Source organism: Lynx canadensis, chromosome B4 (genome assembly GCF_007474595.2).
Source record: "Lynx canadensis isolate LIC74 chromosome B4, mLynCan4.pri.v2, whole genome shotgun sequence".
In the NCBI taxonomy this organism is placed as follows: domain Eukaryota; kingdom Metazoa; phylum Chordata; class Mammalia; order Carnivora; family Felidae; genus Lynx; species Lynx canadensis.
In genome coordinates, this window is record NC_044309.1 from 41,612,013 (window position 1) to 41,627,065 (window position 15,053).

The 15,053-nt window shown below is 56.8% G+C and overlaps 1 protein-coding gene across 2 annotated transcripts; it reads left to right on the plus strand.

The window, feature by feature from the left end:
- Positions 1 to 3,220: 3,220 nt before the first annotated feature.
- Positions 3,221 to 14,916, plus strand: ATN1 (atrophin 1). 2 transcript variants are annotated; one of them, XM_030321576.1, is made up of 10 exons: positions 3,221 to 3,315; positions 7,616 to 7,810; positions 8,001 to 8,138; positions 8,288 to 8,401; positions 9,118 to 11,135; positions 11,369 to 11,591; positions 11,987 to 12,683; positions 13,553 to 13,696; positions 14,038 to 14,218; positions 14,417 to 14,916. In XM_030321576.1, the coding sequence occupies exons 2-10, from the start codon at positions 7,784 to 7,786 to the stop codon at positions 14,448 to 14,450; spliced, it is 3,576 nt and encodes a 1,191-aa protein (XP_030177436.1). In that variant the 5' UTR covers positions 3,221 to 3,315; positions 7,616 to 7,783; the 3' UTR covers positions 14,451 to 14,916. The 2 variants fall into 2 exon arrangements, with proteins under 2 accessions (XP_030177436.1, XP_030177437.1); XM_030321577.1 differs by having other exon boundaries at positions 9,121 to 11,135.
- Positions 14,917 to 15,053: the final 137 nt, after the last annotated feature.

The following is a 15,053-nucleotide window of genomic DNA, read 5'->3' on the forward strand; positions in this document are numbered from 1 at the left end:
TCCTCCAAGCCTCTTAGTAGGGGCATCTCATCTTTCCCTTCTCTCCTGTCTCCTGGCGCCCTTTCTGTTCCCCTTGGGGCACACTGTACTTTGTTCTGTGCCTCTCAGTTTTCTCTGGGGTTCCCAGGATCTATCTTCTCCAACTCCTGGGCTGACCAAGACCATTTTGGTTGGAGCCACATTTCCTAACCTCTGTCCTTTCCTCCCTCCTTGCTAGGTGGGCTTCTCTGGCAGCCATCCTCCCCACCCCCCCCAAAGGTTCTGGGTTGGATTGGGTTACAGCTGGCTCTGTCTGGGCCTCCCAGGCCCCTCTCTCCACTTTCCCTTTGTGCTGTTGCCTGGAGACCAGTGGGTTGTGGGGGGCTGGGGTGAAGGGTGGTGGTGGTGGTGTGGGTGTGTGTGTGTGTGTGTGTGTGTGTGTGTGATGCACCCCAAAGCTGAACGGTGAGCCTGGTCTTAAGATAGGGGAGGAATTGGAGGGGGTAGGCCCTGGCTTCTCTGACTCTACCTGTCTTCTGTTCCTACGTAGGCCTACATTTTTCTTTTAGGCTCAGGTATGTCACCATCTTAGCCCAGCCCTTAGTGGTTAAAAAACTAGAGAGAGCAGCTCCGCCTAGAAGGGAGCTGGGAAGGGCCTGGGCCTGGGCCCAGTGGGAGACTTGAACTGAGAAGTGCAGAAAGAGAGGAAATGCAATGGGGAGCGAGTAGGAGGAGCCTTGGAACAAAGTTGGGGGGTGGGGAGAAGGAGCAGGGGCCATTCTAGGGCTTAGAGGAAGGGAGGGCAGGGATCACCGGGGAGAGGGGGACAGGGAGCTGGCCTGGTCTGTGGAAGGCCCTGAGGAATACAGAAGGTGAGCGTGCAGTAGAAAAGTGAGTGGCAAACCAAAAAGCTAAAGAGTGGTGATTCATCCCTAGGCCAAGGAAGCCTTGCCCAGGTTCCCCAGTGCTTTAGAATCTGTTTAAAGCTTCGGGTATTCCCAGAATTTGGCCGAGCCTGGCCCAAGGAAATATGAGGCTAATTCCACTGAGTTGCTACAGAGCCAGCCTCCATCCTTCCCAGAAGGCTAGTGGGATCCTGCCATGCAGGGCCTATCTTTGGCCTCTAGCTGGCTTGGCCCCACACATACCCTACTCCCACCCCAAATCTGGAGAGCTATTAAGGGCTCCCAATCCAGGCTCCAGCTCCAGCTCTTCCAGTTTCCCAGCCTGCCTCCCTCCCATTCTCTGGCCTTCCCAATCTCTGCTGCCAAAAATCACCCAGTGTCTTGGTGTCCTTTGTCCTGGGAGATGTTGCTGCTTGGTATGGGGCCAGGGAGACAGCCTAGAAGACATTGGTGGTGGACGGGCGGAAGTGTTGGCTTTAGGCTGGAGACTGGAAATGGCTGCCTGGAGAGCTGGGAGGGTTGAAGGAAGACCCTGTGGTCTGCGGGTGGGGTGGGGATTGTCTCCATAGTAGAATGATTGGGATTGGGGAACCAGGGCCCCTAGGGATTTCGCTCCACGGTGAGCCTAATCCCCACCTGACCCCTTCCCTGTGGCCAAGAGTACTGTCTGTGATGACTTCAGACAGGTTTGGGGAGGAAAATGGAGACACCACCAGACAGAAGGGCCTGAAGAAGATGGTGTCCCATTCCCATAAATTAATCCCTTACCTACACTGGGGCTTGCTTCCCCCATTTCTATCATTTCCTTCTACTGCTTTCCCTTTCCATCTCCACTCGTCTTCCTCATCTCTGGCCTTCCCTCCTCCATACTGCCACCAAAGGCCTTGTTTATCTTACATTTCCTTCTAATCTTCTTTACCCACTCCCCCCCCCCATTCTATCCACCTTTGTCTTGCCAACCGAAACCCTCCTCAGCTCTCTTGGAAACCCCCCACCCCCAGAATCCAGCCATCCCTGTGTCTTACCCCCTCCTTTGCCACCCAGTACCCTAGTCCCTCTAGAATATGCATCCGGCCCCACCTCTTTCAAACCTTCCTAAGGTTCTTCACCTTTCCACTTCTCTCCATGCTGACGTCTCTGAACTCGACTCTCTCCAGCTTTCCATCATCACCCCTAAATTCTTACATTTATTATATTCCTAATACGAATCACCTCCAAATTACTCTCATCCAGAAAACCCATATTCCTATATATCAATGTCTCCATCTTTTCAATTTCTTCCTCTCCCCATGACCCCAAACTTCCATCCCATTCTCCCTCATAATCACCCCCCCACCTCTCCAGCTACATGTCTGCCAGAGACGCTGTCACCCCAAGATTTAGTCATCCCTCCTTGTCACATACCTCACTGCCCTCGGAGCCCCTATGTAGCTCCATTTTCCCAACGTAACCCCATTAGACCAATCTCTGCCACACACCCACAACCTCCCACTTCCCCTCTGCCACAGACCCCTTGGTCCCCAAACTTCTCCAGTCTCCCCTTATCGGCCCTGACAACCAACAGCCCCTCCTACCTAGTCGTCTGGTTCCCCACATTCAGCCTCGGCGAACCCCTCCCCGCGCCCCAGCCCCCTGGGCCGGCCTCGGCCAACTCGCACAGCGCCTCCCCCTCTCCGGATCCCCCTCTCTCCCCCCTCGCAGCTTGCCTCGCGCTCCCTCCCTCGCGTCTCCCTCCTGGCCCCTCTCTCCTCCGTTCCTCCGCGCTCCCTCCTTCTCCCTCTTCCTCCCTTCTCCCATCCCCCTCTCCCAAGCTCCCTCCCTTCGCCGTCCGCTTTCCTGTGCGAGTCGCCGGACGCGCCGCCCAGCCCGCCCGCAGCCCCGCGTCGGGCCGGGGCCTCGGGCCGGGACCCATTTAGGGGGGACCGCTGGCCTCGAGGAGGGGCTAGGAGGGGGCGAGGGGGACGAACGCCCGGGAAGGGGCGGGGGCCGCGGGCGGAGGCCGCCTAGGGGGCCGGGGATCGCGCGAGTGCGGGCTGCGCGGGGCGGGCGCGGGCGGCGGGCGGGAGGCGGCGGGTCAGAGCAGCTCGGAGCGCCGGCCGGGCCGCGGGGGCGAGCGGCGCGGCGGGGGCGGGCGGCGCGGCCCGGGCATTCCGGGCGGCCGGGGGGAGGTGGCGGGCCTGGGGAGGGGCTGAACGAGAGCGGGGATCGGGGTCTGCTCCGGGGGGCAGGCGGGCGATCGGGGCCAGGTGGGTGAAAAGGGGGGATGGGGGCCGCCCTCCGGGGGGGTCGGGGCCGGCGCCGCCGCCGTCGCGGCGGCGACTGAAGCCGGGAAGAGGAGAGGGGGGCGGGGGAGCGGCCGCCGCCGCCCCCCGGAGGCGCCGGAGCCCCGGATCCCGTTCGGAGCCAGCCAGCCGTCCCGAGCTACGACCAGGTAAGATCTGCTGCCACCCGGGCCTCGGGCCCGCTCGGGTTCTGGCCCGCGGCTCCCCACCCCCACCCCTCCCAGTTTCCCCCTCCCGCCGCCGCCGCCGCCGCCTCCATTTGTTATTTTCCCGATCCGGTACCCCCACTGCGGGCTCTGCCCGGCCTGAGGCCGGGGGACTCAGGGGGTGGGGCCGGCCCCCAAGGAGGGATGGGGGCCAGGGCACCCGGAGGATCGGGTGGATGGAGGGAGGTGGGAGGGTCTCAGGAGGAGGGCTGATGGGGCAGCGAGGGTAGCCAGGACCCCGGGACCAAAAGAGGAGCACCGAGGTGGAGGGTGGCTAGAGGAAAAAGGGGGATGCCGGCGAGGGGGCTTCGAGCGAAGGCAAAAAGGGACTGGAGATATGGCAGCGAGGTGGGGCATTAGGGCTCCAGGAAAAGGCCCAAAACCCGGGTTTCAGAACTCAGGGTTGGGGGTGTAGGTGTAGAAGGGAAGTAGGAAATGGGGAAGGGGTGTGGTAGGTGGAAAGAGAAGGGTCGTAGCTGATGAAGGAGGAGAATGGAACCTGGGGAAACGGAGGCTCTGAAGGGACCAAGGAGAGGTCCACGTTTGAGAAGCAGAACCTGAGGTGTTACAGGGTTCAAGTGGGAAGTGGATGCCTTTGTGACTCTATTTTCTTTCCCGTACTTTAGGTCACCTCTGACCTTGTTTTTCCAGACCCCAGCATGGTTCCTTCTTGGAGAGGGACACACTGGGACCCAGTGCTCTGGTCCCCCTAAAACTATGAGGAGGAAGATGGGAACACTGAAGGGAGAGTTAGGGAGAAAGGGTTTCTGAGAGGGTGGAAAAGGAGAGAATTGGATGGTCTTATACGCACTCCAGGCAAGTTGTGACCTCCACCCTCAAGTCCCCAGAGCACCCACGGCCCCTCTAGCTGGGGTTTCTGAAGGGGGAGGTATCTTCATTTTTGTTTTGAGCTCAAAGATTTCTCTTTGTGCATGGGCTTATTTCTACTGGGGTAGGTACTCTTCTTAAGCTCCCTTCCCTGAGGGTGCTCCTGGAGGGTAGGAGTTGCTTTGGCAACTGGAGGGGGAGTGGCTGGCAGATGGACTCCTGGGATAGACTCTTGAGGGGCAGGTTCTACCATTTTGTTGCCATAGCAACGATCCGGTGGGATGTCCTATAGGTGGGGGTTCAGAATCTTGATTGGACCTCAGCCTTTGGCTATGTTCTTGGTACTCTTGGCTGGGTTCTGGAAGGTGTTTCTGGTGCTGCTGGTGAATAGGAGGTTCCCAAGGGGGTCCTCCGCCTTCCGGCAAGCAGTTTGTTGGAACAGGTAGACATGTTATTTGCCGGTCATAGACGTCGCTCCAAGTTCCTCCCCTTAGGCATCGTGGGAAGCTGGAAAAGCTTCTGTTCAAGTTACACCAGGTTTTGGTAGTTCTTTCTGGCTTCTGCCTCCCTTATTATTAGGGACTTCTTGTATATAGTATATAGTTGTTTGCTTCTTTGCACTGATATTCTTCTGTTTTCTTAAACTTGAGTTTCCCTTCCCAAGTCTCCCTTTTTCTCTTTCCCAGACTATCACGACAGTGACCCCTTCCATCCACTAACCTTTGACCTTCTGCTTCTCTGACCTTGTGGGAGTGGCTGGGCTCTCCAAGCTCATCTCATTTGAGGGTGGCCCAGGCCAGAGGGCTGTGCAACAGCCTGGTGCAGTGGAAATACTCTGAACAGGAGCCAACATACCTGGGTCGGGTACTGGTTGTACCTCTAACTGTGGCCTTGGGCCAGTCACTTCTCTGAGCCTTGGCTTCATTGTAAGATGAAGGGGTTATAGATAAGATGATCTCTGAGGCCCCTCTGACCTCCCCCGGTTCTAAGAAGGCTTAGACTAATGCATGCAGACTTATCTGCTGGTCTGGGCCGCATTGTTATCTAGGAGTCACTTTGGACTGGTTTGTTAGTCTGGCAGGTCTGGAATGATGATGGGGGCTGGGCCAGTGATCCTGAAATTCACCCTGCAAGCCTTTCCCAGAAAGCCTTATGCCTTGATTGTGTATTCCCTCTGACATCCTTCTCGTATTTCTCCCTTATTCTCCTATTCTTAGAGACTCTTTCCCTATTTCTCACTTTTGCATCTCCCCAATCTGGTCTTTATCCTTCTTCTTTTGCAGTAAGGCCATGAAAGGGAATGTGTGTAGTGTGTTGCAGAAACACAGTAGGTGCTTTATAAATATTAGTTACAGTGACTGGCTACTAGTGCTAGATGGAGTATAGTTCACCTTGTTGATGCTGAAGCATGCTCCGAGTTCAGAAGCATATATATGGCCCAACCCTAATTCCTCTCCCCTTGCCACTCCTTTCCCCCGAGATTACCTATGCTTTTATGACTGCTTTTCTCCTTCAAAGCTACTCACTGCTAATTTTATCAGATTTCAGCTGTTTAAAACAGTTGCAGTAGGGGGAGGGGCACACTGATTGCTGTGTTTTTCAGTTACATTCGTGCATTTCTCTGACCTTTTGGATCCCCTAGCTGTAATGAACTTGGTGAATGGGTTCTGGGATGGAAAGGAGAGATGGGCACCCTCCTCTAGAGGGGCTGGCAAAGACACACCAGCCACACATAGTAATCCTGGCTGTGCTTTTGTTAAGATTGTTTTCCTCTTTTGTTACAGTGGGTTTTGTTCTTTGGATTTTTGGAGGTTGACAATATTTAAAACTGATCTCCACAACAACTCAAAAATGCGGTAGTAGTTGTAGTTGAAGAAAAGTGGCTGGTTTACTGGACAGAGCATTAGTTCTAAGTTCAGAAGACCTGAAGCTCTGTCCCAGCTCTTTTATGATTCTAAGTAAATTATTATTAAGTTTCCTGGAAAGGTTAGGTTCAACCCCCCTCTGCCCCCTACCCCCCCTTGCTGGTCTCAGTAGTTAGGGTTCAGTGGAAGTGAATAGTTAGGGTTCAGTGGAGGTGAAGGAGAAGTAATTACTCTGTATTCCTGGGGAAAAATATGCAGCATACTGTGATAATACCATTTACCTAGCCAGGCCTTGTAACTCAGAATAGCTGGGTAAGTTTACCCCATTCCCACCAAAGTCGGGCAACATTTTATTCGAAAAGACCTACTGAAGTTAGTCAATAGGCCAGGAACAAGAACGGAACAGAGCACGCATATATACGTGACATCAGTGGGAAATACAGAAAGGAAGAAAACAGTGAGAAGATACCATTTTTGCTCTCAAAAGATCTTATGGTCCAGTAATATGGAGACCTGACCCTTAGCAAGAAATACCAACAAGTACAAAGGAAAATAGCTGACTATAGATATAGGTACAGAGATAGATAGGCTGTGAGGAGGTATGTGTCCCTGTCTAAACCAAGTGGGAATACAGGTTTACCAGTCTGTAAATTTGTATTAAGTTGTCACTGATTTTCACTGCTTTGGTTGGTAAAATGAAAGTTCTGACTTTCTAGCCTTGGGGAACCCAGGCACTAGAAGTGGGTGGGGGAAGGTCTCCATGAGACTCTCAGAAATAAGTTCTGCACTTTGGGGGTACCTAGGTTTGGGCTTGGGATTGGTAGGACTGTGTGCATTTGTGTTATAGAATGGGGCATTCTTCTCCCACCTACTCTGATGTGAAAAGATTCTTTTCATATCTCTGGGACTGATCTAGGCCTTCTGAGAACTCACCCCACCAACTTCTGACGAGAGTATAGCAAAGTCTAAAAGAAATAGCATGGGCTTTGAAGTCAGGGAGATGTAGGGCTGATTCCGGTGCTGTCACTGGTTTCTGTGTATTCATCACACGAAGTTGGGCAAGTCACAGTCTCAATCTTTGAGCCTCAGTTTCCTCCTCTGTATAATGGAAATAAGAATACCTACTTTGCAGGGTTAGGTTGTAAATATTAAATGAAACTGCATGTAAGGGCATGACATAAAGACAGCACTCAATAAATTCATACCTCAGCTACATTTCTTTATGCTCCCTGGGAAGGCTCTGTGGAACTCGTGTACCCACAGATACTACCAGGTATCAGGAAGGGTAGAATAATGTGAGTGCATGGGTAGGGTACATCTGAGTTTTCTGCCTTCTCCAGAGTTGAAAGAGATGATGTGAGCAGAGTCTCTTTCATGTGTAGATAGCTGAGGTAGCCCGTGGGGCGAGCCAGCAGTGTCTTATGGGGGTTGTACCTCTTAGCCCAAAGGCCTAGGGTTGGGCCAGTTACTCAAGCCCCTTGATAAGCACAACAGTATCGCCATCAGACTCTGTTCCCCAATTTGGAGACTCTGATGGTTTTTTCTAACAGGCTTCACTGAAAACAAATCCTGCAAGTTCCAGGGGCCTACACTGGAAACTTGGGAGATCCTGCTTCCCGCTTCCCAGGCCACAGCTGTGGGGAACTTGGGGTGAAGCAGAGAAGTTTCTGTATTCAGCTGCCCAGGCAGAGGAGAATGGGGTCTCCACAGCCTGAAGAATGAAGACACGACAGAATAAAGACTCAGTGAGTAATAGCTAAAATAAGAGCCACAAAGGGGCAGATGAGGGGCAGAGAAACTGGGGTGGGATGGGGAGCGGTGAGGGCCTGGAGAGAAAGAATAGAAATAAGGCACGCCATGAAGTTAGGTGCTAGGTAAAAACAAAACAAAACAAACCAAAAACCTACATTGTCTGCTTCCTTCCTTTTCCCTCAGATGTCAATGAGGAGTGGACGGAAGAAAGAGGCCCCTGGGCCCCGGGAAGAGCTGAGATCGAGGGGCCGGGCCTCCCCTGGAGGGGTCAGCACGTCCAGCAGTGATGGCAAAGCCGAAAAGTCTAGGCAGACAGCCAAGGTATTCTGTCCTCAGGTCCTCCCACAGGATGCCCAGGCACTGGGGCTGACGGTGTATGTGTGTGTGTTGTGGGGGAACTTCCTGTCTGGCAGAGAGTAACTGTGGAGGCTCGGGAGGTAGGAGAAAGGAATTTTCTTTCTCTCTAACAGAAGGCCCGCGTAGAGGAAGCCTCCACCCCAAAGGTCAGCAAGCAGGGCCGGAGTGAGGAGATCTCAGAAAGTGAAAGTGAGGAGACTAATGCACCAAAAAAGACCAAAACCGAGGTGGGTGACCCTTGCAGCCATCCTCACCCATTTTCTGACCACGCTTTCCCAAAAACTTCCCTTCACGATTGCTACTTTAATCTCGCCTGGGACATGAGAGAAAAGTCATATCCTAGGGCTTATTAAAGGAGTCCTGTCTATAGTGTGTCAGATGGGTTTTTAGGGCTTTAGCCAGACCACTAGATAGATGACCAGGCAGGGCCAAAGGGCCTGGAAGAGTGTGAGGGATTCTAGCCTCTCCTTTTCCAGGTCCTGATTTTCATGAGGGGGCTGGAGAGGAGGTTAAAGGTGAGAGGTCTTAGTGGAAGGAATAAATCATAAGGAAAATGCATAAGGAGTGGTCTTCTTAAAAAGCACGGGTTTCTGGCATGTGTAGTTAAGGGGGTGAAGGAGATGAGAGGAGGGCGGATATGAGCTGGTGGAAGACAAGGATTTGGGTGTAGCTGTGGACAGCGAGATGGTGCTTGAGATGGACACTTGAGGAAAGAATGGAGTTTTACAAGGAGGGGAACAAGAGTGGCTGCTAGGGTGCAGCTGAGAATGTGGGGAGAGTGGAGGAATCCCCACGTGGCAGGGAGGGGGGCTGGAGCCAGAGTTCATCACGTCGTACAGTGGTGTGCTGGAAGGGGGATGTGGTTTTGTGCAAGGGAGGCCCCAAATCTCGGGGAAGCGAGGGAAAAGAAAAGGGAAAAAAAATGGTCCTCCTTTTTCTACAGCAGGAGCTCCCTCGGCCACAGTCTCCCTCAGATCTGGATAGTTTAGATGGGCGAAGCCTCAATGATGATGGCAGCAGTGACCCTAGGGATATTGACCAGGATAACCGAAGCACGTCCCCCAGCATCTACAGCCCTGGAAGCGTGGAGAATGACTCCGACTCATCTTCGGGCCTGTCCCAGGGCCCAGCCCGCCCCTACCACCCCCCTCCACTCTTTCCTCCCTCTCCTCCACCGCCAGACAGCACCCCCCGACAGCCAGAGCCTGGCTTCGAACCCCATCCTTCTGTGACACCCGCTGGATATCATGCTCCCATGGAGCCCCCTCCATCTCGAATGTTCCAGGCTCCTCCTGGGGCCCCTCCCCCTCACCCACAGCTCTACCCCGGGGGCACTGGCGGAGGAGTTTTGTCTGGACCCCCAATGGGTCCCAAGGGAGGAGGGGCTGCCTCTTCAGTGGGGGCTCCTAGTGGGGGTAAACAGCACCCTCCGCCCACCACCCCCATTTCAATATCAAGCTCTGGGGCTGGTGGTGCTCCCCCAACAAAGCCACCTAACACTCCAGTGGGTGGTGGAAACCTACCCTCTGCTCCACCACCAGCCACCTTCCCCCATGTGACACCAAACCTGCCTCCCCCACCTGCTCTGAGACCCCTTAACAACGCATCAGCCTCTCCTCCTGGCCTGGGGGCCCAGCCACTACCTGGGCATCTGCCCTCTCCCCATGCCATGGGGCAGGGTATGGGTGGACTTCCTCCTGGCCCAGAGAAGGGCCCCACTCTTGCTCCCTCACCCCATCCTCTGCCCCCTGCTTCCTCCTCTTCTGCCCCAGCCCCGCCAATGAGGTATCCATACTCGTCTGCAGGTAGCAGCTCTGCAGCAGCCTCCTCTTCCAGTTCTTCCTCTTCCTCTGCCTCCCAGTACCCAGCTTCCCAGGCATTGCCCAGTTATCCCCACTCCTTCCCTCCCCCAACAAGCCTGTCTGTCTCCAATCAGCCACCCAAATACACTCAGCCTTCCCTTCCATCCCAGGCTGTATGGAGCCAGGGTCCCCCCCCACCTCCTCCCTATGGCCGTCTCTTAGCCAACAGCAATGCCCACCCAGGCCCCTTCCCTCCTTCCACTGGAGGCCAGTCCACAGGCCACCCACCAGCCCCAACACATCACCATCACCACCAGCAGCAGCAACAACAGCAGCAACAGCAGCAGCAGCAGCAACAGCAGCAACAGCAACATCATGGGAGCTCTGGGCCCCCTCCACCTGGAGCATATCCCCACTCCCTGGAGAGCAGTAGCTCCCACCATTCCCACCCTTACGCCATGTCGCCCTCCCTGGGGTCTCTGAGGCCCTACCCACCAGGGCCAGCACACCTGCCCCCACCTCACAGCCAGGTGTCCTACAGCCAAGCGGGCCCCAATGGCCCCCCACCCTCTTCCTCCTCTTCCAACTCCTCTTCTTCCTCTCAAGGATCCTACCCATGTTCACACCCCTCCCCTTCCCAGGGCCCCCAAGGAGCGCCCTATCCCTTCCCACCGGTGCCTCCGGTCACCACCTCTTCGGCTACGCTTTCCACGGTCATTGCCACAGTGGCTTCCTCGCCAGCGGGCTACAAAACAGCTTCCCCACCTGGGCCCCCGCCGTATGGAAAGAGAGCCCCGTCCCCAGGGGCCTACAAGACAGCCACCCCACCGGGATACAAGCCGGGGTCGCCTCCCTCCTTCCGAACAGGGACCCCACCCGGCTACCGAGGCGCCTCGCCGCCCGCGGGCCCAGGGACCTTCAAGCCAGGCTCGCCCACTGTGGGGCCAGGGCCTCTGCCACCTGCCGGGCCCTCAGGCCTGTCCTCCCTGCCACCACCACCTGCGGCCCCTGCCTCGGGGCCGCCCCTGAACGCCACGCAGATCAAGCAAGAGCCGGCTGAAGAGTATGAGACCCCCGAGAGCCCGGCGCCCCCGGCCCGCAGCCCCTCGCCCCCTCCCAAGGTGGTAGACGTGCCCAGCCATGCCAGCCAGTCAGCCAGGTGAGCCGCCAGGGTGGGGTGCGGTTGGGCCTGGAACGGGGAACGACGAAGGGGCAATGGAGAGACCGGCAGAGGCGACAAGAGGGGAACCTTGGCGTTCGTGTGGTGCCTTTGAGTACTCGGGGGCCTCGCCTCCCTCACCGCCTGCGCGGGCTGGTTTGGGGGCAGGGTCACCGCGGGGTCGCTCGGGCAGCTCGCAGGGGCTAAGCGCGCGCTGCCCTCGTGCCCGCCAGGTTCAACAAACACCTGGACCGCGGCTTTAACTCGTGCGCGCGCAGCGACCTGTACTTCGTGCCGCTGGAGGGCTCCAAGCTGGCCAAGAAGCGGGCCGACCTGGTTGAGAAGGTGCGGCGCGAGGCCGAGCAGCGCGCGCGCGAAGAAAAGGAGCGCGAGCGCGAGCGGGAACGCGAGAAGGAGCGGGAACGCGAGAAGGAGCGCGAGCTGGAACGCAGCGTGGTGCGTCACCACATGCGCCGTCCGCCTTCTGGCCTTCCTCTGCGCCGCGCGGGGGAGGGGGGCGGGGAGGGCGGGGGGGCCCGGGGAAGTCATTGCGCCCCCTGTCGGACAGGAGGAAGCACGGCAGCCCAGGAAATAGAGACCCAGGGATTCCAGCGGGAGGAATCCTTCCTTGCATCCTCCCTTGGGTGGGGGAGGCAAATTCAGATCAGAGTACCTGTGGATGGTAGGGAGAGCCAATATCCAGGAGAAGGTTTAGAGAAATTCCTACTAGGCTGAGTTCCAGTAAGGTGACGCATTTTGGCCTTCAGCTGCCGAGACAATTGAGCAGCTCCGGATCAGCCACATTTTACCAGACCTGCCCTTTTGACTCTGCTTCTCCCTGTATCCCACAGAAGTTGGCTCAGGAGGGCCGGGCTCCAGTGGAGTGCCCATCTCTCGGCCCAGTGCCCCATCGCCCTCCATTTGAGCCGGGCAGTGCTGTGGCTACAGTGCCCCCCTACCTGGGTCCTGACACTCCAGCCCTGCGCACGCTCAGTGAATACGCCCGGCCCCACGTCATGTCTCCCGGCAATCGCAACCATCCATTCTACGTGCCCTTAGGGGCAGTGGACCCGGGGCTCCTGGGTTACAATGTCCCGGCCTTGTACAGCAGTGACCCAGCAGCCCGGGAGAGGGAGCGGGAAGCCCGTGAACGAGACCTCCGTGACCGCCTCAAGCCTGGCTTTGAGGTGAAGCCCAGTGAGCTGGAACCCCTACATGGGGTCCCTGGGCCGGGCCTGGATCCCTTCCCCCGACATGGGGGTCTGGCTCTGCAGCCTGGCCCACCCGGCCTGCACCCTTTCCCCTTTCATCCGAGCCTGGGGCCCCTGGAGAGAGAACGTCTAGCGCTGGCAGCTGGTCCAGCCCTGCGGCCTGACATGTCCTACGCCGAGCGTCTGGCAGCCGAGAGGCAGCATGCAGAAAGGGTGGCAGCCCTGGGCAATGACCCGCTGGCCCGGCTGCAGATGCTCAATGTGACCCCCCATCACCACCAGCACTCCCACATCCACTCCCACCTGCACCTCCACCAGCAGGACGCCATCCATGCAGGTGAGACTCCTACTTCTTTGTCTTCATTGCGTTCTTGTCCCCTGGCAAGTAATTGGGTCTTCTGTTCCTCAGGCCAAGACTTTTCTCCTCTAGTCTGGCATGAGCCTCTCTCCCGGGATTGCTCCCCTGATCTTGGCCTCCCTGTCATCCCCCATCTCTTCATGCCCCAGAGACTGTAATAACCCACACCCGGCCCCTCTTCACAGTCTACCATCCCACCCACGATAGAGGAAACCTTTGAGGGAACGCCACCTTTCTACCCTCAGAACAGCCCCCTGCCCCATACCTAGGTCCTTGCTCCTTTGAATTCAACTCTGTTATCATTTCTTGCCATTTTCTCTCCTCCCAGGTGGAGGTCTTTCATGTTTTTCCCCATCTCCAGGCCTCCTACCTTCCAGAAACAGCTCTATAGCTTTGACTGGGGTTATCATAGGTGCTAATGAGCTTTATTTAGTATCCTTTCGCTGTATTTCCTTTTGTCCAGTACTTTGCCGGATTTAGCCTCACAGTCATAGTCCTTCCTGGCTCCCTTGTGCTTTCTCTCTCTTAGCCGCCTCTCTCTTCCTGTCTTACTTCCCAAACTTCTATCCCTTCCTATCTCCTCTAAGCAGTCCACGTCTCTCCTTTTCCTCAGACCCCTCTGACAACTGCCGTCTCCTATTCTCTGCCATCCACATGTCCCTACTCCAGTAAGGTCTTGTCCTGACCACCCACCAGGCCCTTAGTTCTTCCATTGTGTCTCTTTGTTCCTCACTAGGTCTCCCTGTGTTGATTGTCCATCTCTTCCCAGGCTTGGATCCCTTCACCCAAATGCATGGTTTTCCCCAAACCTGCCTTCTGGTGACACCTTCCTCTTCTCTACCCTCTAGCCTCTGCCTCGGTGCACCCTCTCATTGACCCCCTGGCCTCAGGGTCTCACCTTACCCGGATCCCCTACCCAGCTGGGACCCTCCCCAACCCCCTTCTTCCTCACCCTCTGCACGAGAACGAAGTTCTTCGTCACCAGCTCTTTGGTAAGGATGGAGGTTGGGGGTGGGGAAGGTCGAACGAGAGAAGGGCAGAAAGGAGGAATCTGGGTGGTAGGATTAGCCTGTTTGGGCTTGGGGAGGGATGAGGAGGTAACCAGAGGAGCTGAGAACAGGAGAAGGAGGGCTGAGGCCCTGCCCAAGAGAGGCACAGGTTTTAGTGCCAGGCGGAAGTTTGGATCTTCTCCAGGACTGGCTTTTGCCTGTTTTAGCCTCAGTTTCCTCTGTCTGTAAGGTGGCCAGCCCTGTCCTGGCCCAGAGTAAGTACTCGGGACTCCAGCAGTCATGCCTCCCCCCCCCCCCCCCCCCGCCGCCCTTCCTGCCCACAGCTGCTCCGTACCGGGACCTGCCAGCCTCCCTCTCTGCCCCGATGTCTGCAGCTCACCAGCTGCAGGCCATGCACGCGCAGTCGGCCGAGCTGCAGCGCCTGGCGCTGGAGCAGCAGCAGTGGCTGCACGCCCATCACCCGCTGCACAGTGTGCCGCTACCTGCCCAGGAGGACTACTACAGGTACCCTGGGACACCCCTGGGCCAGGGGTGAAGGGGTGTGACCTTAGCCAGCCCGGGATGGGGTGTGGGCAGCGCACTGCTGGCCTTTGGCCTCTGGGGGAGGGAGCCCCTCCTCCACAGTCCCCCTCTGTGAGAGGGGCCAGGTCGGGGTTGACCTCGGTGTCTCATGCCTCTGCTCTGCATCCCCTCTCCACCCAGTCACCTGAAGAAGGAAAGCGACAAGCCACTGTAGAACCTGCAATCAAGAGAGCACCCATGGCCCCTGCATTTGGACCTCGGAGGCCTCCCTCCCAGCCTGCCACCCACGGCTGAGGAGGGGTGCTGCTCATTTGCAGGGTTTCAGCAGCTGGGCAGAGGGAGGGAGGAAGGGACAGATGGAAGGCCAAGGCTCCTGTGGTATGCAGAGGTGGGGAGGTGGCCAGGGGTGGGGGTGGGGGGTGGGGGCAGAAAGCGCACAGTATCTTGGACCAGGTCCCTCTTTCTTGTCCCCCTGCTTTCTTCCTCCCCCATGCCCAACCCCCGGTGGCCACTGCCCCTCCCCCACCCCGTTGGTGTGATTATTTCATCTGTTAGATGTGGCTGTTTTGCGTAGCATCGTGTGCTGCCCCCGCCCCTCCCCAGTCCCCGTGCGCGCGTCCCTTCTGCGATGTATGCCCCTTGCCCTTCCCCGACATTAATAATTTATATATATAAATATCTATATGACGCTCTTTAAAAAACATCCCAACCAAAACCAAACAAAAACATCCTCACGACTCCCCAGGAAGATGGCTGTGACTGGTTCTTTGCGGGCTGTGGGGGCGGATTGGGGCGGTGGTGATGGGGGACTAGACTA

Excerpts from the sequence above, each read along its gene's own strand:
- ATN1 (XM_030321576.1), top strand. The coding sequence starts at position 7,784 with ATGAAGACACGACAGAATAAAGACTCA. Across the intron at positions 13,697-14,037 it reads TCTTCGTCACCAGCTCTTTG|CTGCTCCGTACCGGGACCTG; the intron begins GTAAGGATGGAG and ends TCCTGCCCACAG. Across the intron at positions 14,219-14,416 it reads GCCCAGGAGGACTACTACAG|TCACCTGAAGAAGGAAAGCG; the intron begins GTACCCTGGGAC and ends CTCTCCACCCAG.